We start from the raw sequence: 25,972 nt of genomic DNA, 5'->3' as shown, positions 1-25,972 counted from the left end.
TACACAGTAAAAATGAAGCAAAGTTCCTCCAGGACCCTGGTGCTACATTAAACAATAGAAAACTACACTAGGCTATGTGAGACAGCACAAGACTACACTAGACTACATAAAAACTGTAATAGACTACAGACCTGCCCAGGACAGTATAAAGTGCACAAAACAGTGCAGGACAGTACAACCATTAATGAACAAGACAATAGGCACAGTAGAGGACAAATTTCAATATAATAATAAATGATGTAGATGTCAGTCTAGACTCTGAGTATTGAGGAATCTGATGACTTGGGGGAAGAAACTGTTGCACAGTCTGGTCATGAAAACCTGAATGCTTCGGTACCTTTTACCAGATGGCAGGAGGGAGAAGAGTTTGTGTGAGGGGTGTGTGGGGTCCTTCACAATGCTGTTAGCTTTGTGGGAGCAGTGTGTGGTGTAAATGTCTGTAATAGCGGGAAGAGAGACCCCGTTGATCTTCTCTGCTGACCTCACTATCCACTGCAGGGTCTTGCGATCTGAGACGGTGTAATTTCTGAACCAGGCATTGATGCAGCTACTCAGGATGCTCTCGATACATCCTCTGTAGAAAGTGGTGAAGATGGGGAGTGGGAGATGGACTTTTCTCAGCCTCCGTAGAAAGTAGAGATGCTGCTATGACCCTATCTGTCCCCCTCATAATTTTGCATAGCTCTATCATATCTCCCCTCATTCTCCTAAACTCCAGCGAATAGTCCTAAACTATTCACCCTTTCCTGATACTCTGGTCCTCATGTATTGGCAACATCCTTGTAAATTGTTTCTGCATTCTTTCAAAGTTATTAATACCTTTCTTGTTGTAGGTGACCAGAACTGCACACAATCTTTTAAATTAGGCCTTAGTTATACAACTTCAATACAACATTCCAACTCTTGTGCTTAATACTTTGATTTATGAAGAACAATGTACTCAATCTGTGATGTCACTTTGAGGGAACTGAGAAGCTGTATTCTTCTGTTCTATTGCACTACTCAGTGCCCATGTGGATGTCCTGCCCTGTCTTGTCCTCCCAAAGTATAACATCTCACACTTGTCTGTATTAAATTCTATCTGCCATTTTTCAGCTGGTCCAGATCCCACTGCAAGATTTGATAGCCTTCCTCACTGTCTGATACACTCCCAATCTTGGTGTCATTCATAAGCTTGCTGATCCAGTTTACCACAAATCTTCCATATTTTCTTCAAAAAATTTACTCCATGCTTCCAGTAGGGAGTAAATTGAAAGGCATAATTGGCACACAGTCTGTGCCTTAAACATCAATTAATTTTATTGGTAGGTTATCCTAAGCTGCAAGACTGTGATGTATTCCTGTGAAGAAGCTGCAGAAGATTGTAAATCTCATCAGCTCCATCTTGGGTACTAGCTTACAAAGTACCCAAGGCATCTTCAGGGAGCGGTGTCTCAGAAAGGCAGCGTCCATTATTAAGGACCTCCAGCACCCAGGGCATGCCCTTTTCTCACTGTTACCATCAGGTAGGAGACCCAGAAGCCTGAAGGCACACACCCAGCAATTCAGGAACAGCTTCTCCTCTGCCACCTGATTCCTAAATGGACATTGAATACTTGGATACTACCTCACTTTTTTTAAACATACAGTATTTCTGTTTCTTGCACGTTTTTTAATCTATTCAATATATGTATACTGCAATTTATTTATTTATTTATTACTAATTTTTTTCTCTTCTATATTATGCTGCTGCTATATTATGCACTGAGCTGCTGCTGCTAAGTTAACAAATTTCACATCACATGCCGGTGATAATAAACCTGATTCTGATTCTGATTCTGGTTGAGTCTCTAGTACTGAGTCTGGCCTGGTGAATCTGTGGAATTCTTTGCCATAGACAGCCATAGAGGGCAAGTCATTGGGTATGTTTAAGGTTGACATTGCAAGATTCTTGATGGTCCGGGTATGAAGGGATTCAGGGTGACGACAGGAGATTGGGACTGAGAGGAAAATTGGATCAGCTATGATGAAATGGCAGAGCAGACTCAATCGAGCAAATGATCTAATTCTCCTAGATCTTATGATCTTATGACAAGCCAGCATAATTTTAAGGTGTTTGGAGGAAAGTATATGGGCAATGTCAGAGGTACCATTTCTATACAGGGCAGTGAGTGCGTCGAACACCTTGCTAGGGGCAGGTTACATTAAGGGCATTTAATAAACTCCTAGATGGGCACATGGATGAAATAGAGGGCTATGTAGGAGGGAAGGATTGCTTGATCAGACTAGGTTAAAAGTTTGGCACAACACAGCAGGCCACATTGCCTGTACTGTTCTGTAATGCTTAACTATCACTAATGTTCAGAAATACTGTAAAACATCAAGATTAATGTAAATAATTAATTGATTTTAAATAATAATAAATAAAAACCCTAACGCTAATGTGTGGTTTGTGAATCTGCTAGGGCTTTGATCAGGCCTATGTCAGTGGTGTCGCCAGCAAATTTGCTTACCGCATTGGAGCACAGCCCTGGGCGTAAAGCAGACAGCCTTGTGATGTACCTGTGCTGATAGACATCATGGAGGAGATGTTGTTGCCAATCCAAACTGACTGTGGTCTGTAAGTGAGGAAATCAAGTATCCAATTGCACAAACAGATATTAAGGTTCTGAAGCTTACTGATGAGCTTAGAGGGGATGACGGTATTGAATATTAAGCTGGAGTCAAGGTAGAGCATCCTGAAATACGTACCTTTGCTGTCTGGGGTTGAGTGAAGTGCCAATGAGATGTCATCTGCTATGGACCTGTTGTTCTGGTAGGGAAATTGAAGCAGACTTAAGTCACTTCTCAGCAGGTGTTGATATGTTTTATTACCAGACCCTATCCACTTCATCACTGTGGATGATAGTCGTAGAGGCAGTTCACCACATTCTTAGGCACCGGTCTAACTGAAGCCTGATTGAAGCAGGTGGTGTGTCATACTGCTGCAGTGAGAGATTAAAGATACAGTAAATTGATTAGCACAAGCCTTTAGTACTTGGCCAGATACCTTGTCTGGGCTGGTTGTTTTTCATGGGTTCCACCTCCTGAAGGATGCTCGCATATTGAGAAAAGCTGCCGTATTACAGCAGCTTCCATCATCAGAGATCCCACCACCCAGCCCATGCTCTCTTCTTGTTGCTGCCTTCAAGTTAAAGGTACAAGAGCCTCAAGACTCGTACCAGCTGGTTTAAGAACAGTTACTACCCCTCAACCATCAGGCTCCTGAACAAAATAGGATAACTGCATTCACTTGCTCATCCATTGAGATGTTCCCACAAGTACAACAAATGATCTCACTTTAAGGACTCTTTATCTTGTTTTATCATGTTCTCATAATTTGCATTTGCATAGTTTGTTGTCTTCTACATACTGGTTGATCTTTCATTGACCCTGTTATCGTTATTCTATAGAATTGATGAGTATGCCTGCAGAAAAATGAATGTCAGTGTTGTATATGATGACATATATGTACTTTGATAATCAAATTTACTTTGAATGTCGGCCTCAGAGACTGAAATCACAGAATCATCAGGGGTTATGTGAGTTTGTGATGGTTCCTCCATGTTTTGATAGTCAAAGCAAGCGTAGAAGGCATTGAGCTCATCTGGAGGTGAAACAGTTGAGACATGTTTAGGAAAGGTGTTACATAAATGCATTTTTGTCCATTAATCCAAGTCAGATATCTTTCACCACCAATGTAGTCCTCTGAATTATTTAATACTTTTAGTTATAAACAGGATAACTGAGCACTCTATTTTGTGATGCTCTGGAAAGATGTGCTCCAGGAATAGGAAAGAATAGACAGTGTTATATAAATCTTGCATTCTCCACATGTGTGAAATGATCTTTCTGGGCTAATGAAACCCATTATATAAGTCACTGGTCCTGTATTATTCATATGTTTCTCGCAAACATAGTGCATTCATTGTATTCATTGCCAGACTTTGTGGGGAAGAAAGAAAAGACAAATCTAATTTGATGTAACTGGGACAGACACACTCACACTCATGCTCACTATCACTCTCTCACACTCTCACTCACAAACTCATACTCTCACTCTCGTTCTCTCTTTCTCACTCCCTCTCCCATTTCTCTCACTCACTCTCTCACACAGCCACAACACACAATGCTGGAGGAACTCAACAAGCCAGATGAATTTTGTTTGCAAACAGTGAAATGGGCCTCCATTGATGGCAGTGCAAAGAGTTGTGGTCTTGCATTCGAACTCTGTTTGACTGAGATATTAATGTTGTCGGGAAAATATTTGTGATATATTCAGCATACCCTTCCATTTACACTCAATTGCCACTTTATTAGGTACACACCGTTAATTCAAATATCTACGCAGCCAGTCATGTGGCAGCATGTCAATATATAAAAACATGCAGACATGGTTGAGAACAATGTTCCCTCTAATTAATAAGGACAAGTGCGTGCGAAAATCTTGTGCTGTTCATTTTTTTTTGTTCAATGACAACAATGTGTGCACTGAATAGTTTCTTCAATAAAAGCAGTATAAATAAGCCAGTTCTAAAATCTGCAGACAAATTATCGTGAACTCCGTGTTGTCAGTGCCATCCGTGTCAGAAATGAAAAAAGGAAATGTGATTGTGTATGATTGTGGAATATACTTAACATGCCAACGAGGTAGAGGGTGACAACCTTTTGTGTGCAGTTTAAATTCTTTGTGCGCTAGGAGCGAAAGACAAGTGCAAGCGCATGCCTTAGAGGGAACTTTGGTCGAGAGATTCAGTTGTTGTTCAGACCATCAGGATCTCAAAACAAAGTGGTTAACTTCATTTGCCCCATCATAGAAATGTTCCCACAAGCAATGGACTCACTTTCAAGGACTCTTCACTTCACATTCTCAATATTTATTGCTTGCTTATTTATTTATTTGTTTATTTATTGTTTCTTCTTTTTGTATTTGCACAATTTATTGTCTTCTGTACTGTGGTTGAACACCCAACTTGAGCGATGTTTCAATGATGTTGTTACGGTTATTATTCTTTCGATTTATTGAGTATTCCCACAAGAAAATGAATCTCAGAGCTGTATATGTACTTTGATAATAAAATTACTTTGAACTTTGAGCATCAGAATGGGGGAAAAATTCGAGCTAAATGACTTTGACCTTGGAATGACATGCTGGACAATGCATGTCATGAGAATCTCAGAATGAGAATGCAATGAGAATCTCACAAACTGCTGATCTCCTGGGATTTTCACACATAATGTGTGTCTGTGTGAGTGAGAGTTTGGGTGGGTTGGTATGTGAGAGGGAAGAAAGGGACTTGTTTTGCTGTGGTTATTTTGGTGCTATTGTGTTGCTGTTCTGCTGAACACTGTGGGTGTCTTGTTTTTTAACTTCAAAATATTAAACTAACTCAAAGGCAGACACAGGGGAGCAAACCTCAAGTCTAACTTCGGCTTTTACTTTAATTGAGACTTGTGCAGATCAGCTGGTAGTGTGATGACGTATGCAATTCACATATTTATACATATAAAGCAAAATTAATAATTTAAACAAACAAGAATGCTTAATCAACCAATATATATACAAGATTATTCAAATATTATTGAATTAATAAATACACAACTGTGGGCATGCTATGTTGATGCTGGAACGTGTGGTGACTTTTGTGGACTGCTTGCCACCCTCCAGACGTCCGCAGCTGTGTTACTTGTTAACGCAAACCACACATTTCACTGTGATCTTCAATGTCCGTGTGTTAAGTAACTGAGCCTGACTCTGAAGTAGTGAAGTTAGAATGCTGAGTGCTAATGTTGGAGGAACACCAGTTTCCAGAGAGTTGTTCACATTAATAGTGAATGAAATCTGTCCGAGCCATAAGTAAAAACTATGCAAAGAACTTGGGTGAATTTGGCATTGTGTCTTTTAGACCACAAGATATAGGAACAGAATTTGGCCATTTGGGCCAGCAAGTCTGCTCTAACATTTCATTGTGGCTAATCCTTTTCCCTCTCAACCCCAATCTCCTGCCTTCTCCCTTTATCCCTTCATGTCCTGACCAATCAAGGATCTATCAATCTTTGCCTTAAATATACATAAACACTCAGCCTCCACAGCTGCCTGTGGCAATGAATTCTACAGATTCACTAAAACAATTCCTCCTTATCTCTGCTCTAAAGAGATACTCCTCTATCCTGAGGTTGTGTCTTCTGGTCTTAGACTCTCCCACCACAGGAAACATCCACTCTATCAAAGCCTTTCATTATATGATAGATTTCAATGAGGTCACCCTTGATTCTTCTGAATTTTTGTGAATACAGGCCCAGAGCAATCAAACGTTTCTCACATGGCAAGCCATTCAAACCAGGAATCATTTTTGTGAACCTCCTTTGAACCCTCTCCAGTTTCATCACATCCTTTCTGAGATAAGGGGCTCAAACCTACTCACAATACTCCAAGTGAGGTCTTGCCAGTGCTTTATAAAGTCTCAACATTATATCCTCGCTTTTATATTCAAAATGTTGTATTCTTTTGGTTTCAGTACATCTTGATTTGCAGCATCTCATTTGCCACAGCACTGCTTCTGATAAAGAGTACACTCGTCATGTTTCCTTCACTAGTGGAGAAGTCAAATAATGATCTATCTAGCATTTTGTACGCCCACCAAGGACAGCTCACTACAATGATATTCTGCTAAAATAAATCACAATAGCAGTGTTCTGTAGGCTGAAGGGTATTTTCCACCTAAACACTAATTGAATTAGGCCATTCAGCCCATTGAGTTTCTCCTGCATTCCATCATGGCTGATTCATTATTCTTCTCAACCCTATTCTCCAGCCTTCTTCCCATGACCTTTGGCTCCCCATAACCTTTGGCACAAGAAATGACTAAACTACTATTTAAATATATCCAATGACTTGGCCTGCACAGCCATCTGTGGCAATGAATTCCATATATTCACCACCCTATCGCTAAAGAAATCCATCCTCATTTCAATTTTAAAGGGACATCCTTCAATTCTGAGGCTGTGCCTTCTGGTCTTGGATTCTCCCACTATAGGGAATGTCCTTTCTACATCCAGTCAAGGTCTTTCAACATTTGATAGAGTTCCAGATTTGGGTGAATAATGTTTTCTACTCTAATTCACTGATATTAAAGAAAAAAAATCAATTAAACCTTCCTATTTTTGTTTCAATTTCTTTCTGGAAAAAAAACTATAAAGTCCAAAAAAAAAAACAGCTACAAAGTTTTCTCCTCCTTTCAATTTTTCCTCCTAATTCATTGCTTTGGTGATGCCTCATATTAGAATAAATTCATTTTTGGGCAGTGATGGAGACAAACCACAAGATTTGGAGTGCCTTACATTGCCAGTCATTCTTGCTGTGAATTGTGAGTTTACAATTATCCTTAATTAGCACATTACTGATGAAACAACTCATGCCTATTTTTGATTTAGCAAATAAAAAGCAACACGTTACAAATGTTGGATTAAACTGTATAATTTTTTTTGCAGTTTAACAATTTGTACTTGCTTGTATTTTATATAACAACCTATATACATGTAATTGTTCAGTATGTTTCCCAGAGGTCACAGTATGTATGTACAATTGTTCCTAGTGGTTACACTTATTTGTATTATTCTGGAAGTTTCTTTGGTGTCACATTATTTGAATAAGGGCTATCTGATTGGTTAACTCATACCTTCAAATTTGAATGGACTGTCTCTTATCTGTGGTGTAAGAAAGGCCGAGCATGTTGGTGCACCATCTTTCATCTTTGCTTCTTCTTCTCCTTCACCTCTTTGCCTCACACTATTCCCCATTTTCAATTCTCTTTCCTTTTTTAGTGCTTAGTGAAATGATAGTGAAGTTTTATGCCTCTTGACTTCTGAAGGAACGTCAGATCAGAACTATCAGACTCCAACACAATAAAGTCAAACAATGTGATGATTTTGGCACTGCGTTATGTTCACGATATTTTTCTCCTTCAAAGGCTTGTCAAGGACGCTGCATGGGATGAGGTTCCACTCGCTCACTCACTCGTGGGTTTTGCCACTGCGTATGACTTTCTGTATGACCGACTGAACAAAACTCAGCAGGAAAGGTATTTAGAAGTCATCAGTGACGCCTCCCAGTACATGTACGAGAAGTCTTTCAGTCGTGGATGGGGATTTCAGTATCTGCACAATCATCAACCCACCAACTGTGTGGCCTTGTTGACAGGAAGCCTGGTTCTCTTGAATCAAGGTATGTTGTGCTGGTTATCAGAAGTAAAGTTGGTTTAATATTGTCACATCCTGAGGTACAGTGAAAAGCATTCTCCTGCCTTCTCGCCTGCCCCCACCCCGCCTGTAACTTTTGACAACTTTGCTAATCAAGAACCTAACAACCTCCGCTTTAAATAGACCCAATGACTTGACCTTCACAGCTGTCTGTGGCAATGAATTCCACTGATACACCACCCTCTGGAGTAAAGAAGCATTGATGTAAAGAATAACAGCTCACTTGGCTTCCTGCTTGCCTGCTACATCTCCATGTGGGCCTTAAATGATTTGTGTATAAGTACACCCAGCTCATTTTGAACATCAAGACAAATCTCTCACCATTTGACAAACATTTCATTTTTCTTTCATGAGAACCGAAGTGGATGAGCACTTACTATTTTACATTCCTTCTGCCATGTTCCCACCCACTCACCCAGCCTAAACATATTCCTTTGAAGCCTCTTCCACCTCCACATTCACAATCCTCACTTTTGGGGACCTGGTAGTACATGTTCTAAGTGTTAATTCTTTACTTTTTTATTATTTGTTCTTTTTCTGCACATTGGATGATGTCAGTCTTTGTGGTTTTTCATGGATTCTTTATCTTGTGGGAGTCTGCAGGATGATGAATTTCAAAGTTGAATATGGAATGCATTCTTTGATAATGAACTTACTTTGAACTCCATTTATTGTCAATCTGGGCCTGGCAATTAATTGGAAACACCAATGATTCTTGTTTACTTCTGATTTAACTGTTTACCCAGTTTTTAATTCAGATTTTCAAAGTGAATTTGTGCATACCAGTCAATTCCAACATTTAAATGAAATCCAAATGATATCAGTTTATGTTTTGATGTCTGCACACAAGTTCTTGGCATTTGCGCTGTAATAACTGTATCATCATAAATTATTTTAAGTGGCAAGACAGTGCTTTCTCTGATTTCATTTCAAGATGCTTAACAATAGCATTTTTTAAACGATTAAAGATGCTGATGGAGTCCTGATGACGCACCTTGGCCTGAAACATCGACTGTTTATTCCAGTCCACAGATGCTGCTTGACTTGCTGAGTTCCTCCAGTGTTTAGTGTGTGTTGCTCAAGAGTTCCGGCTTCTGCTGAATCTCTTGAGTTTATTTTTAAATTATTTTCTTTTTTATTCTCCATGTTTCTACGCTGGTGCCATCATTTTGGAGATATGATGAGCAGGGATTTCTGCAAGAATAAGTGACAACTATGCACTGGAGACTCTGGCCTAATGTGTGGTGAGCAGCCCTCGACAAACCCGACCAACCTAATTACAGGACAATTCACAATGACCAGTTAACCTACCTGTCATGTCTTTGGACTGTGGGAGGAAACCAGAACAGTTGTGGGAAAGCTCACACATTCCACGTTCTCCGTACGGAATGGTGCCGGAATTGAATTCTGAACTCCGGAACAGCCCAAGGTGTAATGGTGTCACAATAACCTCGAGCACTAACTCCAGGGATGCACTGCGACAGCTGTACAGTATCATCATTTCTCTGCAAAACAAGCATCTGCACCATCTCTTTGTAATTGCAGGAGACTTCAAGCAATTTATTTGTTGTGTTTTTTTGTTCTTTTTTTTTATTGTGTTCTTTTTATAGTTAGTTATTATGTTTTTTCTAATGCTGCATCAGAGCCAAAGTAACAATCATTTTGATCTCCTTTGCCGTCGTCTACAGAAGAACGATGATAAGTGATCTTGAATCTTGAAATTAAGCTATACCATCATAAAATAGTATTTTCTTTTTAGAAAGAGTATGTATCTAATGTTTTGTAAATCAGAGTTCAGACTACACTTCGAGTATTGTGAGCAGTTTTGGGCCCCTTATCTAAGAAGGGATGTGCTGACATTGGAGAGGCTTCAGAGATAATTAACACCAGGAATGTAAGAGTTAATGTTTAAGAAATGTTTGGCTCTGGGCCTGTACTTGCTGGAGTTTAGAAAAATGAGGGGTCATCTCATTGAATATTGAAAGGCCGAGATGGAATAGATGTGGAATATTGAAAGGCCTAAATAGAGTGGATATGGAGAGGATGTTTCCTGTAGTGGGAGAGTCTAAGACCAGAGGGCACAATCTCAGAATAGAAGGATAACCCTTTTGAATGGAGATGAGGAGGAATTTCTTTAGCCAGAGACTGGCGAATCTGTGGGACTAATTGCTACAGGCTGCTGTGGAAGCCAGGTTATTGGGTATATTTATAGATAAACAATAGACAATAGACAATAGGTGCAGAAGTAGACCATTCGGCCCCTCGAGTCTGCACCGCCATTCTGAGATCATGACTGATCATTCACTATCAATACCCAGTCCCTGCCTTGTCCCCATATCCCTTGATTCCCCTATCCATCAGATATCTATCTAGCTCCTTCTTGAAAGCATCCAGAGAATTGGCCTCCACCGTCTTCCAAGGCAGTGCATTCCAGTGCAACTCTCTGGGAGAAGAAGTTCTTCCTCAACTCTGTTTTAAATAACTGACCTCTTATTCTCAATCCATGCCCTCTGGTACTGGACTCTCCCAACATCTAGAACATATTTTCTGCCTCAATCCTATCAAATCCTTTAATTATCTTAAATGTTTCAATCAGATCCCCTCTCAATCTCCTCAATTCCAGTGTGTACAAGCCCAATCTCTCCAATCTCTCTGCGTAAGACAGCCCTGCCATCCCAGGAATCAACCAAGTGAATCTACGCTGCACTTCCTCAATTGCCAGAATGTCCTTCCTCAAACCTGGAGACCAAAACTGTACACAATATTCCAGGTGTGGTCTCACCAGGGCCCTGTACAAATGCAAAAGGACATCCTTGCTCTTGTACTCAATTCCCCTTGTAATAAAGGCCAACAATCCATTTGCCCTCTTCACTGCCTGTTGCACTTGCTCATTCACCTTCATTGACTGATGAACTAGGACTCCTAGGTCTCTTTGCATTTCTCCCTTACCTAACTCTACACCGTTCAGACAATACTCTGCCCTCTTGTTCCTGCTTCCAAAGTGGATAACTTCACATTTATTCACATTGAATGACATCTGCCAAGTATCTGCCCACTCACCCAGCCTATCCAAGTCTCCCTGTATTCTCCTAATGTCCTCTTCGCATGTCACACTGCCACCCAGTTTAGTATCGTCAGCAAACTTGCTGATATAGTTTTCAATGCCCTCATCTAAATTGTTGATATAAATCGTAAATAGCTGTGGTCCCAATACAGAGCCCTGTGGTACCCCACTAGTCACCTCCAGCCAGTCCGAGAAACACCCATTCACTGCTACCCTTTGCTTTCTATCTGCCAACCAGTTTTCTATCCATGTTGAAACCCTGCCCCCAATGCCATGAGCTCTGATTTTACTCACCAATCTCCTATGTGCCACCTTATCGAATGCCTTCTGAAAATCTAGGTACACAACATCCACTGGCTTACTCTCGTCTAACATCCCTGTTACACCCTCAAAAAACTCCAACAGATTAGTCAAAGCAGAAGTTGATAGATTCTTGATTAGCAAGGGCATTAAAGGTTATGGGGAGAAGGCAGGAGGATGCGGTTGAGAGGGATAATAAATCAGCCATGGTCAAATGGTGGAGCTGATTCAATGGGCCAGATGGCCTAATTCTGCTCCTATGTCTTATTGTCTTATCTATTTCCAGTGTACATAAAGCTCTTTGAGAGGATCTTTTAACAAATCCTTGTACAGTGTGCAGCAGAGTCTCATGTGCGAAGATTAATGGAGCCCACTGGATTATTCGTCTACAAAAGGCTTTTGTCCTCTTTGAGTAAATACCTGATGTGCTCTTAGAAGAAATTTGACACGTTATGGATCAACATTTTCCTCCTATCAATCTCGCGCCATCCGCAAACACATTTTGCTTGTGTCATGGATGTGGAGTAACAAATTAAGCGTTTGGATTTCTGTAAACTTCTGAAACAGATTTCACTGGTGTGAGCATTCTAACTTGAAAATTGTACTACTTCAACAGCATTTACAGCAGTGTGAGAAATCATTTACATGAAGTGTTTTCTTGGGGAGGTGTCAGTAAAAATATCTTCTATTTCTACATTGGCAATAAAAAGATAGAAGAGTCTCATGGAGATGGAGGGAAGGGGAGAGAGGGAGGGAGGAAGAGAGAGGGAGTATGGGAGACCGAGGGGGAAAGAGAGGGAGAGAAGGAGAGAGAGTGAGGGAGAGAGAGGGTGGAGGAGCGAGGGAGACAGGGGCAAGGAAGGAGCGAGTGTGAGGAAGAGAGAAAGAGAGAGCGGAGGAGGTAGAGGGAGGCGGAGAGAGAGAAAGTGCATCTTGCAAATTGGTGTCTTGGTAAGCTATGATTTCTCCGCCTATTTGATGTGTTGCATTCCCTTGAGCATATACAATTTAAAGCTTTTAATTCCTTTTGAAATCTCTGGCATAAAAGTGCTAATGGTAATGATTGCTTATGTGAAACAGATGGCATAAACTTGTGCAAAATGGAAATAGATTTTCCAAATATTTTTGTACAGCATTGAGATTACACTCATAAATCTATGTGCATTTTGTATCAAAAGAAAGCTAATGTGTAGGAAATGTTTAGATGAGGCTATTTGTGGCACCATAACTGTGTAGGCTTCATTTTAATTGCTCACAGACCTGGTGAGAAATTGCACTAGGAGCCTAGTCTCTAACCTGCCAAGGCAGAGGGAGACATAAATAACTTGAAAGGCTGAGTTCCAGCCAGATCTCTGCCCCTCACAACCCTATTCCAAGCTGAAAGAGATAAAGATTCAGGCTATATGTGTGTCACTTGCCAGAATCCTGAGAGATCCTTGTATTATCCCATAGAGATAAATAGGTGACATAATAGATTCTGCAGACACTGGAACATTTGTCCCAAACTTCAGTGTTTATTCTGCTCCACCAATTATGCCTGAATTGCTGAGTTCCTCTAGCATTTTCTGTGTGTTAAAGAAATATATGGCTGGTTGCCTGTCCTTTCCTTGTATGTCGTTATTTTTGCCTGCCTCTTGACCTAACCCAGTCGACTTTCTATTGCAAGGTTCATCTGTGCCTTTATCACCTTGAGACCCAATGCTGTCCGCATCTTTCAAACAGTGGAAATGTGATCTCATCCAGAACTCAGCTGCCTGTGCCCAAACTTGTATCAGATCCCAATGCCAAAGTGTTTGTTCTCTGACCTGCTGCCTAACTGGTCCTGCTGTGATGGCATTGGATTCCCTGTCAACAAACACACACAAAATGTTCGGGGAACTCAGCAGACCAGGCAGCATCTATGGAAAGGAGTAAACCATTGACGTTTTGGGCCAAGAAAGACCCTTCATCAGAACTGGAGAGAAAAAAATGAGGAGTCAGGATTAGAAAGGTGGGGGTGAGGGGAGGGAGACACACAGGTGATAGGTGAAACTGGGAGAGGGGAGAAGTGTGAAGTAAAGAGCTGGGAAGTTGATTGCTGAACGAGATACAGGGCTGGAGAAGGAGGAATCTGATAGGAGAAGACATGGAAGAAAGAAAAGGGGGAGGAGCACCAGGGGGCGGTAATGGGCAGGTAAAGAGATAGGGGGAGAGAGGGAAAAGTGGATGGGAAATGGTGAAGGAGCAGGAGAGGGGAATTACCAGAAGTTTGAGAAATCAATGTTCATGCCATCAGGTTGGAGGCTGCCCAGGTGCAATATAAGGTCCAGATCCAGCCTGAGGGTGGCCTCATCGTGACAGTAGAGGAGGCCATGGACTGACATGTTGGAATGGGAATGGGAAGTGGAATCAAAACGTGTGGTCACTGGGAGATCTCACTTTTTCTGGCGGACGGAGTGTAGGCATTCATCAAAGATCTCCCAATTTACGTCAGGTCTCACCAATATACAAGAGGCCAAACCAGGAGCACTGGACACAGTAAATGGCCTCAACAGACTTACAGGCGAAGTGCCGTATACAGTTTAGACCCTGAATGGTAGTGAGGGAGGAGGTGCAAGGGCAGGTGCAGCACTTGTTCCGCTTGCAAGGATAAGTGCCAGGAGGGAGAGCGGTGGGGAAAATGTAGTTGTGTGGGGAGTGGTCCCTGTGGAAAGCAGAAAGTGGTGGAGAGGGAAAGATATGCTTGGCAACACACACAAAATGCTGGAGAAGCTTAGCAAGCCAGGCAGCATCTATGGAAAGGAGTCCCACTGAAGGGTGGCGGCTCGAAACATCGACTGTACTTTTTTCCATTGATGCTGTTCTGGAGAATAGTGAGCTGGACATGGAGGTTTGTGGGGTGGGAGATGAGGACAAAAAGAACCCTATCCCTGGTGGGGCAGCAGGAAGATGGGAGTGAGAGCAGATGTGTGAACTGCCTCACTGAACTCATATCTGCACACCTCAGCTCAGTTTTGTTCCTGCCTGGTTCAGCCCTTCCTATCTACATCCGTGACGTTTCACACACTCTTTTCAATGATTTCAAGTTCCCTGGCCCTGAGCGTCTTATTTTCACCATGAATGTCCAGTCCCTATACACCTCCATCCCCCATGGGAAGGCTTCTCTGTTTCTTTCTGGACACCAGACCCAACCATTTCTCCTCCACCACCACTCTCCTCTATCTGGTGGAACTTGTCCTCGCTCTCAATAATTTCTCCTTTGCTTCCTCCCACTTCCTTGAAACAAAAGGTGTAGCCATGGGTACTCGCATGAGTCCCAGCTTTGCCTGCCTGTTTATTGGCTATGTCAACATTCTATGTTTCAAACCTACGCTGGTATCACTCCCCAGCTTTTCCTATGCTACGTTGACAGCCGTCGTGCTGCTGCTTCCTGCACCCAAGCAGAGCTCGACGACTTCATCCACTTTGCCTCCAACATCCACCCTGCCCTCAATTTTACTGGGTCCATTTTCAAGTCAAGTCAACTTTTATTGTCATTTCGACCATAACTGCTGGTACAGTGCATAGTAAAAATGAGACAATGTTTTTCAGGACCATGGTTTACATGACACAGTACAAAAACTAGACTGAACTACGTAATAAAAAAAATACAGAGAAAGCTATACTAGACTACAGACCTACACTGGACTGCATAAAGTGCACAAAAACAGTGCAGGCATTACAATAAGTAATAAACAGGACAGTAGGGCAAGTTGTCAGTCCAGGCTTCGGGTATTGAAGAGTCTGATAGCTTGGGGGAAGAAACTGTTACGTAGTCTGGTCGTAAGAGCCCAAATGCTTTGGAGCCTTTTCCCAGACGGCAGGAGGGAGAAGCGATTGTATGAGGGGTGCATGGGGCCCTTCATAATGCTGTTTCCTTTCCCCTTTCTCAATCTCCCTGTCTCTATCTCTGGAGACAGCTTATCTACTGATGTCTATTATAAACCCATGGACTCTCACAGCTACCTGGACTATACCTCTTCCCACCCTGTTACTTGTAACAGTGCCATCCCCTTCTCTCAATTTCTCTTGTCTCCATGCATCTGCTCTCAGGATGAGTCATTTCATTCCAGAACGAAGATGTCCTCCTTCAACGAAAAGGGCTTCTCTTCCACCACCATCAACACTACCCTCAACCTAATCTCTTCCATTTTGCGCACATCTGCCTCACTACATTGTCACCTACTGCCCCACCAGCCTCTATCTAGGCCTTTCGTTAGTGGATGTGCCTAGGACCCGAGAGCACTAGTTGAGTCAGTGGTAAGGAAGGCAAGTGCAGTGTTAGCATTCATTTTGAGAGGACTAGAATACAAAAGCAAGGATGTAATGCTGAAGCTTTGGACAGACTGAACTTATTGACTGAGTATTGTGAGCAGTTTTGGTCCCCTTATCTGAGAAATGGTGCGCTGGCATTGGAGAGCGTCTAGAGGAGATTCACCAGAATGATGCCAGGAATGAAAAAGTTAACATATGAGGACCATTCGGAACTTGGCCTGTACTTGCTGGAGTTTAGAAGAAAGTGAGGGATCTCATTAAAACCTATCAAATATTGAATGGTCTGGATAGATTGGATGTGGAGAGCACAGCCTCAGAATAGAGGAATGTCCCATTTAAAACAGGAATGAGGAAAATTTTCTTCAGCCAAAGGGTGGTGAATTTGTTGAATTCTTTGCCATAGACGGCTGTGGAGGCCAAGTGGTTGGGCATATTTAAGGTGGAGGTTGATAGTTTCTTAATTAATCAAGGGGTCAAAGGTTATAGAGAGAAGGCAGGAGAATGGAGTGAGGGGTCATAAATCAGACTCAATGGGCTGGATGGCCTTATTCTGCTCCTGTGTGTTCTGGTCCAAAACAGTTAATTTTGTAACATATTTCAGTGAGACCAGACTCTGATTCTGAGTTAAGAGGGTTAGAGATGGTAGAATTAGGAATAAGCACAATCATAGGAAAGGCGTGGATAAAGTCACAGGTTTTTGGGGATTAAAGTCACGCCCCAGATCTCTGGGAGTGGAGTAGCCGTCACAACAGCTTATGCCTGTGGTCGTCCCTGACACATGAGGAACCAACAAAACTCCCACATGCACTGCTGTGGCTGCTGTGTGCATTCTGTTCCATCCCTCAGCTCAGTTATGGCAATTAACCAACAGAAAGGCTGATGGAGAGCGTTTGTTTCAGTGCTGGATGTGCAATTAATTCCTAAGAACCTTATCTCTCTTAGCTTCTGCCAGTTACGCCTCAGATGGAAATACCACGTAAATCACTTTACTAAAGTTCCAAAATCTTCGCCAAAATAAATGCAAGAGACTGCCGTCTAATGTCAGTTTATTGTAAACTAAACCAAGAAGTTTAACCACCTCTCTATAACTTTTTTACTGGACCCACTTGATTACATTTTATTTATTTAGAGATATATACAGAACAGTAACAGGCCCTTTCACCCAATGAGCCCATTCTGGCTAATTATACATATATGACCAATTAACCTACTAACCTGTATGTCTTTAGAATATACAAAGAAACCAGAGCACTTGGAGGAAGCCCATGTGGTCCTGGGGAGAACGTACAAACTCATTACAGATTTTATATTAGTTTACGTATAATTTACTTTTTATTAAGGATGGCAAGTGCAATGTTAGCGTTCATTTCAAGTGGATGAGAATATAAAAGCAGGAATGTAATGCTGAGGATTTATAATGTGTTGGTCAGACCACATTTAGCAGTTTCAGGTTGCTTATCTAAGAAAGGATGTGCTGGCATTGGAGACGGTCCAGAGGAAATGTTCATGAGGGTAATCCCAGGAGTGGAAGTATTAATGTATAAGAAGCGTTTGATGCCTCTGGGCCTGTACTCATTGGAGTTTAGAAGAATGAGAGGGGATGTTGTTAAAAGCTACCAAATATTGAAAGGTCTGGATACAGCAGACATGGAGAGGATGCTTCCAATAGTGGGAGAGTCTAGAACCAGATACAACATCCTCAGAATAGAGGGACTTCCCTTTCAAACCAAGATGAGGAGGAATTTCTTTAGCCAGAGGGTAGTGAATTTGTGGGATCCATTGGCACAGGCAGCTATCGAGGTAAGTCACTGGAGGTATTTAAAGTGGAGCTTGATTGGTCCTTGATCAGCAGAATGTCAAGGGTTTTGGGGAGAAGGCTGGAGAGCGGGGTTGAGAGGGAAAATAAGTCAGCCATGATTAAATGGCAGAGCAGACTTAATGGGCCGAAATGGCCCAATCTTGCTCCTATGCCTTATGGACTTATGGGTCTGTGGATCCCAGGTTGGGAACTCCTGGTCTAAAAGGAATATTTACTTGTAGGTTTTGGCAAGAAATAGTTGACTGTGGCAGATTCTGACAATTAAAAAGGTAGTAAGTAATGTAGAGAGAAGTTGCAGGAAGGACTGGGTGGCATAGTTGGTGGAGCCACTGCCTCACGGTGCCAGAGAACAGCATTCAGTCCTGACGCTGGCTGAGTCTGTATAGAGTCTGCATTTTCTCTCTATGACCTATGGATCTCCTCCAGGTTCTCCAGTTCCTTCCCACATCCCAAAGAAATGCTGGTTGGTGGGTCACCGCAAAATTATCCCTCGTCTGCAAGCGATCGTAAAACCTTAGGCGAGTTGCTTTGGAAATGGGGAGAATAAAAGAAAATGGGATTATTATAAGATTCTTAAATGAGTACTTAGAGCTGCTGGATTTTAGACTTGAAAGTTCCAGTTACCTTTTAAATGAAAATATTTTTCCTGATTGAATTACTTCACTTTGCATAGTTTTCTGAAACATAGTCTGCAAATGTGTTGTTATTGTGCAGTGTCCAAAAGCTCATTTAGTAAACCGGTGAGAATATTGGAATAGGTGGGGTTTAATAAACCTCTTAACCAAGTGTTTCTAATGATGGGGGAGTTAACACAAAGCACAATGAGAAAAAAGACTATTGATAACTTAAGGAGCCAAATATGCTAAACCTATCCTGTTGCACTGATTCCTCACCTGTTATAGGCAAAGAAAAATCTGAGAACTACAGGCTGTAATGTCTGTGGTAGGGAAGTTATTAGAGAGGATTCTGAGGGATACATCTGTAAAGACAGCTGTTGATTAGACGTAGAGTGTCTTCATGTATATAAGATCATGTCTTCCAAACTTGATTGAGTTTCTTGTAGACTGACTTACTGCCTGTTACACCTCTGGTAGTTAGGGCAGCAATGAAGGTCCTTCAACTCTGTCTGTATAAAAGGATTCCTCATTGCTGTTTCCATAGCAATTTTTTTTGACCAGTCAGGGTTGTTAGTCCTGAGATGAACCCCTAAACCTGAGGACTGGTGGACCACTCGTAGGCTGATCTCTTTCCTTTGACCCGTTTGGTATGGGTGACCCTACCAAGATTCAAAGCACAAGGCTCTAACTCCAGCCAACATAGCTCTCCAGGTCATGGAGGCACGCAAGCCTCCAAACACTACGACGAGGTGGTGGCTCTCTTGGAGATTTCTTGAGGTGACCAAGAAAGCTGATGAGGATGGGTTGGTAGACATAGTTGATATGGGCTTCTTTAAGGTCTTTGATAAGATTCCATATGGTAAGCTGCTCTGGAAGGTTGCATCGCATGGAATCCATGGGGACTAAGCTAAATGGGTACAGAATTAGCTCAGTGGTAGAGAGGAGAGGGGGTGATGGTTGAAGGTTGTTTCTCATACTGGAGGCCAGTGAGTTGTGGTGTGCCTCGGGGATCACTGTTGGACCTATTGTTGTTTGTCAATGATGTGGATAAGAATGTAAGTTTGGTTAGTACATTTGAAGACAACATTAGAATAGTTGGTATAGTGGAGAATGAAGGTTATAAAAATTACAGGAGAATTTTGATCAGCTGAATAAGTGGCCAAGGAATGGCAAATAGAATTTAATTTGGTTAAGTGAGAGATATTTCATCTTGGAAAGTCGGATCTAGGTAGGACTTCCACAGTGAACATCATGGCCCTGCAGAACATCTGCAGGGGACCTTGGGATACAAGGTTGCTAGGAAGTGATGTCACTGGTGGACAATATGGTGAAGAAGGCTTTGTCTTGTGAATAGAAGGCCATGATGTGGATGTATAGAACACTGGTTGGTGAGGCTGCACTTGGAATATTGTGTTCCGTTTTGGTTGCCTGCTGTAGGAAAGATGTTTCTAAACTGGAAAGAGTGCAAAAAAAATTTCCAAGGTTTATTCCAGGATTTGAGGGATTGAGTTATATGAAGAAGTTGGGCATGCAAGGCATTAGAGCGTAGGAATCAGGGGTGATCTTCTTGAAGTGTATAAATTCACAGAGTGAATGCACTCTAGTTCTTCATCCCCCAAACCTGGGGAAAAAACTGAGGGCATTGGTTTAACACAAAATTGAGTGCTAACTTTTATTTTAACACAAAGAGTGACATCTATGTGGAACAAGGTACCAGAGGAAGTGATTGCGGGATGCAGATTAACAACTTTTAAAAGACAGCTGGACAGGTACATGCTTTGGAATGGCTAAGAAGTTTATGGTCCAAGTGCTGGCAAATGTGACTGACTTGGATGAGGCAGGTTGGCTTGGACCGTTGGGCCTGTTTCTGTGCTGCATAAGTTGGTGACCTGCAGCAATCACCTGCCTAGATTTTCTTCTTGACCACACCTAAGAGGTAACCCACAATGCAACCTGAGCATTATGGCTGAGCCACTGCCCCAGACCACTCTGATGGTCTTAGATAACTTGGCAGAAAAATTGGAGGTTTTATAATAGTCTCTAATAGTCAGCCACATTTAAAGACTAGTCACCTTTAAATAATTATGAAGTCTAGAATTCTAAGAAATAATTAAATACTTAAAATGGAGTGAAATCATTCAGACATTCTAAGAGCATAAGACATCGGACAGGATTAGGCCACTCAGCCCATCGAGTTTGCTTTGCCATTTTATCATGGTTGATCCAATTTTCCTTTCAGCCCCAATCTCCTGCTTTCTGCTGTATCCCTTCACGCCCTGACCAATCAAGAATCTGTCAACCTCTGCTTTAAATATACATAAAGACTTGGCCTCCACAGTTTCCTGTGGCAAAGAATTCCACAGATTCACCATTCTCTGGCTAAAGAAATTCCTCCACATCTCTGTTCTAAAAGGATGTCCCTCTATTCTGAGGCTGTGTAAAGTAGACTTTACTTACCCATCATTGAAATGATCCTGCTACCTATTGACTCACTTTCAAGGACTCTTCATCTCACGTTCTCATTGCTTGTTGCTTATTTATTTACTATTATTACCTTTCTTTTTGTATTTGCACTGTTTGTTGTCTTGTGCCCACTGGTTGGACACCCAAGTTGGTGGGGTCTTTCACTGATCCTGTTATGGGTAGTATTATATGGATTTATTGAGCGTGCCCATAAGAAGACATAATCTCAGGGTTTATGGTGACATGCATGTACTTTAATAATAAATGTGCTTTGAACTTTGAAGTTAGTTGCACAGGACTGTTAGCTTCATTCAAATGAAGTGTACCAAGCCATTCCCTTAGCCCCTAGATGCTCTAACATAGGGTTCAGGGATGAGATTATCTGCAGAGCAGCACTTTATCTCTAACTCTCGTGTGAGTCCGACATGAGCTAAAACAACAGTCAGCTCAGTTTACTGCCCGGTGGCAACACACTGTGTATTCTATTAAAACTGCATTGCTGAATTGATATATTGGTTCGGCATCTCTCACTGTATTAGTAGAGACCCACCTAAGGTAGGAAGGTACCCGGCTCAGTCGTGCAAAGGCCCTGACAAAACGACAGCATCGGGAGTAGCAACAAAGAGGTCGATGTCCCACCACGGATACCAGGGCACTGGCATCCTATTCCTCCCAGACAGCAGCTTAGAAATCCGGGCTGGAGAAGCAAATGACCGATCTGTCCTATCCAATAAGGAATACAAAGCAGTCAGGTTTAAAATGGAAGCAGCAGGATCTAAAATAATTAGTATTTCAATTAGTTTACCTAAAAGTTGTTTTAAGTCTTATGCCGAGCTGTGTTCATTGTCATGGGAGAGTGTGATCAGAACCTTGGCTAAATGATTTGAGTCTGACGTCACTTCAGAATCAGGTTTAATATCACTGACGTACCATACCGTGCAAAAGTCTTAGGCACAAATATAAAGCTCGGGTGCTTAAGACTTTTGCACAGTACTGTATTTGTCAACATGTTGCAGCCAATGTGTTTGTAAATCTGGTGAGAACAAAGGATGTTGGGAATGGCGAGACTGGAGTACTGCAGGAGGGGTGTGGGGCAGATGGCAGAGAAGGATTGCCAGGGACAGGGGGTGGTGTGGGTGCAGATACACCCAGCCCTGAGACAATAGGCAAGGCCATTTGATTCCAAACAATTGTTTTTCTGATCCTTTCTGAATGCCTCTCTGGTGCTACCCGCTCCCCTCCCCTTTTAGCAACCATGATTCCCCTCTCCCTGCCCCCTTCCCACTCTCAGTCCACAATAGAGACCCATATCAGAATCAGGTTTAACATCGCTCGCATATGTTCCTAAAGTGCTTAAAGTAGGGAAAACACCTTTCCCATAAGACCATAGGATATTGAATTGACTTTATTACTTGCATCCTTCACATACATGAGTAAAAACCTTTACGTCTCTGTCTAAATGTGCAATTTATAGTAATTTATAATAGATTGTATGTACAGTTACTATAACATGGAAGTACAATGTTATCAGCATGAACTAATCAGTCTGATGGCCTGGTGGAAGAAGCTGTCCAGGCCTGTTGGTCCTGGCCTTAATGCTGCGGTACAGTTAGAGGTAGAATTAGGCAATTTTGCTCATCGAGTCTGTTCCACTGTTCAATCATGGCTGATTTATTATACCTCTCAACCCCATTCTCCTGCCTGCTCCCCATAACCTTCAATAGCCTTACTAATCTAGAACCTATCAAGCTCTGGTGCAGTCGGAACAATCTGGAGCTGAACACGCTCAAGACAAAGGAGATGATAGTGGATTTCAGGAGACATCCCCCCCGTTATGTCCCCCCTCACAGTCCTTGGCAGCCCTGTGTCCACCGTGGAGAACTTCAGGTTCCTGGGAACCACCATCTCTCAGGATCTGAAGTGGGAGCAGAACATCAGCTCCATCCTGAAGAAGGCCCAGCAGCGGATGTACTTCCTGCGGCTCTTGAGGAAATATGGTCTGCCTCAGGAATTGCTGCTGCAGTTCTACACTGTAGTCATTGAGTCTGTCCTGTGCACCCCCATCACTATGTGGCTTGGAGCAGCCACCAAGCAGGATAGAACCAGACTACAGCGCACAGTGAGGACTGCCGAGCACATCATTGGAGCCTCCCTGCCCTCTATTGTGGACCTGTACTCTTCCAGGTTGAAGAAGAGGGCAGGGAACATCATAAAGGACTCCTCCCATCCTGCGCACGAACAGTTTGAACTGCTTCCATCTGGTAGGCGCTTCAGATCCCTCCAGACTAAGACTAATAGGTACTGGAGAAGTTTTTTCCCTACTGCGGTCACTTTGCTGAACAGTTAACTGCCGGTTAACTGTCGGCTAACTATTGCTTGGATTGCACTACTTGTATGCATAATCTATATTTTCATTTATATTTATCATCTGTTATGAGCAGAGAGACAACATCTGCTGGAAGTAAATTCCTTGTATGTGCACAGGTACTTGGCGATTAAAGTCTGATTCTGATTCTGATATACCCAATGGCTTGGCCTCCACAGTTGTCTGTGGCAATGAATTCCACACGTTCATCACCCCCAGCTCATCTTCGTTCTAAAGGGACATCCTTGTATTCTGAGCCTGTATCTTCTGGTCCTCAAGCACCCCCTCCTCTCTGCAAGATGGGAAACATCCTCTCCACATCCACTCATCTAGGCCTTTCAAAAGATCTATCCCCTCATTCTTCTAAACTCCAGTGAATACAGGTACAGAACCACCAAATGCTTCTCATATGTTTACCCCTAATGCATTTCTGTGAACTGTTTAATCAGTTCACTTCAAATCTTTGCAAAAGTTGTGATACATGTGAAAAGATAAAAAGAAGAGATACCACTAGGGGGTGCTGCTGTTACATTGGGAACGCAGTACTGGGCCATTCAGTTCAAAGTTTGTTTCAAGGGAAGGAATCCACTTACAGAAACTGGCCAGGAAACTATCCTTGAAATATGCATATCTTTTTAATTACTGCTATTTTCACAAAGCATACCATCTCACAACAATCAACAAAGGATATATTTTACCAAAAATGTATCAATTAAACCTTTTAAAATATTTCCAAGTTTAAAGATAAATTTACTATCAAAGTACATATGTATATGACACCCTGGGATTTATTTTCTTGCGGGCATACTCAAAAATTCATAATAGAATAATAACCTTAGCAGAATCAATGAAAGACCACACCAACTTGAGCACTCAACTAGTGTACTAAATAAATAAGCAATAAATATTGAGAACGAGATGAAGAGTGCCTGAAAGTGACTTGATATTTATCCCAAAATATGGTATTCTAGAACAAATTACCATACTTGAAAAATTATTGGGCCATCCATTATTTAACACATAACTGCCAGAATTGATAGTACTTTCCATGTGATTCTCATTCAAAAAATTAGGTTGTGAGGTGAAGTGAGATTTCATAATGAAATTTCTCCATCATGGGAGAGGAACTCACTTTTTTTTGGATTCCAGTGTATCAAATGTCTAAGTATTATATTATCAAAGTACACATAGAGTATGTTACCATATCCTACAGTCAGATTCATTTCTTGCAGACATTTGGAGGAAAATAAAAAAAAACAATAGAATTTTAAAAAACAATACATGAACAAAGAATGGCAACCAGCCAACGTGCAGAAGATGGCAATTTGTGCAAATAGAAAAATAATACTGAAAACTTGAGTTGTAAGGAGTCCTGAAAAGTGAGTCTGTAGGTTGTAAAATCAGTTCAGAGTCGTGAAGAGTACAGTTATCCATGCCGGTTCAGGACCCTGATGGTCGTAGGGTAATAACTATTCCTGAATCTGGTGATGCGGGGCCTGATGTTTCTGGACCCATCTCCAGCCTGTTGGTGATAGTGAGAATAGACACGTAGTGCACAGTGGTAGGTATTTGACTCGACAACTCCACAGTGGCTCCAGCACTGATTCTCATTTAGACATTTTCATCTGCATTCGCCTCTGTAGCTAAATTGCTGCAGTTCTTTAATTCCAGACTACTATCGCATGTTCAGATCTGTGTCATAAACTGCAATCATATTGACATTACAACATGATACTTATCAAAGGTTTTCTGAAACCACAAACAGAATATATAGACAGACAGACATACTTTACTGATCCCGAGGGAAATTGGGTTTTGTTACAGTTGCACCAACCAAGAATAGTGTAGAAATATAGCAATAAAAAACCATAAATAATTAAATAATAATAGGTAAATCGTGCCAAGAGGAAATAAGTCCAGGACCAGTCTATTGGCTCAGGGTGTCTGACACTCCAAGGGAGGAGTTGTAAAGTTTGATGGCCACGGGCAGGAATGACTTCCTATGACGCTCAGTGTTACATCTCGGTGGAATGAGTCTCTGGCTGAATGTACTCCTGTGCCTAACCAGTACATTATGGAGTGGATGGGAGACATTGTCCAAGATGGCATGCAACTTGGACAGCATCCTCTTTTCAGATACCACCGTCAGAGAGTCCAGTTCCACCCCCACAAATTCACTGGCCTTACGAATGAGTTTGTTGATTCTGTTGGTGTCTGCCACCCTCAGCCTGCTGCCCCAGCACACAACAGCAAACATGATGGCACTGGCCACCCGTAGAACATCCTCAGCATCGTCCGGCAGATGTTAAAGGACCTCAGTCTCCTCAGGAAATAGAGACGGCTCTGACCCTTCTTGTAGACAGCCTCAGTGTTCTTTGACCAGTTCAGTTTATTGTCAATTCGTATTCCCAGGTATTTGTAATCCTCCACCATGTCCACACTTACCTCTTGGATGGAAACAGGGGTCACCGGGGTCTTAGCCCTCCTCAGGTCCACTACCAGCTCCTTAGTCTTTTTCACATTAAGCTGCAGGTGATTCTACTCATACCATGTGACACACAGTGTCACACATATACACACAGTGGCCATTTTATTAGGTACACCTGACAATAACTCAATGCATAAATGCATGCAGACATGGTCAAGAGGTTCAGACCAAATATCAGAATGGGGTAGAAATGTCATCTTAGTGACTTTCACCATGGAATGATTGTTGGTGCCAGACTGGGTCGTTTGAGTATCTCAGAAACTGCTGATCTCCTGGGATTTTCTCT

General features: G+C 42.0%; 1 protein-coding gene across 3 annotated transcripts in view; it reads left to right on the top strand.

Annotated features, from left to right (window-relative positions):
* Positions 1 to 25,972, top strand: part of dse (dermatan sulfate epimerase) — a 97,367-nt gene that overhangs the window by 50,001 nt on the left and 21,394 nt on the right. For all 3 annotated transcript variants that reach the window (XM_059981436.1, XM_059981435.1, XM_059981437.1), the window contains one exon: positions 7,989 to 8,242. In XM_059981436.1, the coding sequence (XP_059837419.1) occupies positions 8,134 to 8,242 (109 nt within the window). In that variant the 5' untranslated portion in view covers positions 7,989 to 8,133. The remainder of the gene's footprint in view (positions 1 to 7,988; positions 8,243 to 25,972) is intronic.

Source organism: Hypanus sabinus, chromosome 10, assembly GCF_030144855.1.
Source record: "Hypanus sabinus isolate sHypSab1 chromosome 10, sHypSab1.hap1, whole genome shotgun sequence".
In the NCBI taxonomy this organism is placed as follows: Eukaryota; Metazoa; Chordata; class Chondrichthyes; order Myliobatiformes; family Dasyatidae; genus Hypanus; species Hypanus sabinus.
Note: the sequence above shows the minus strand (reverse complement) of the source record. Positions and strands in the feature narration are given on the sequence as shown.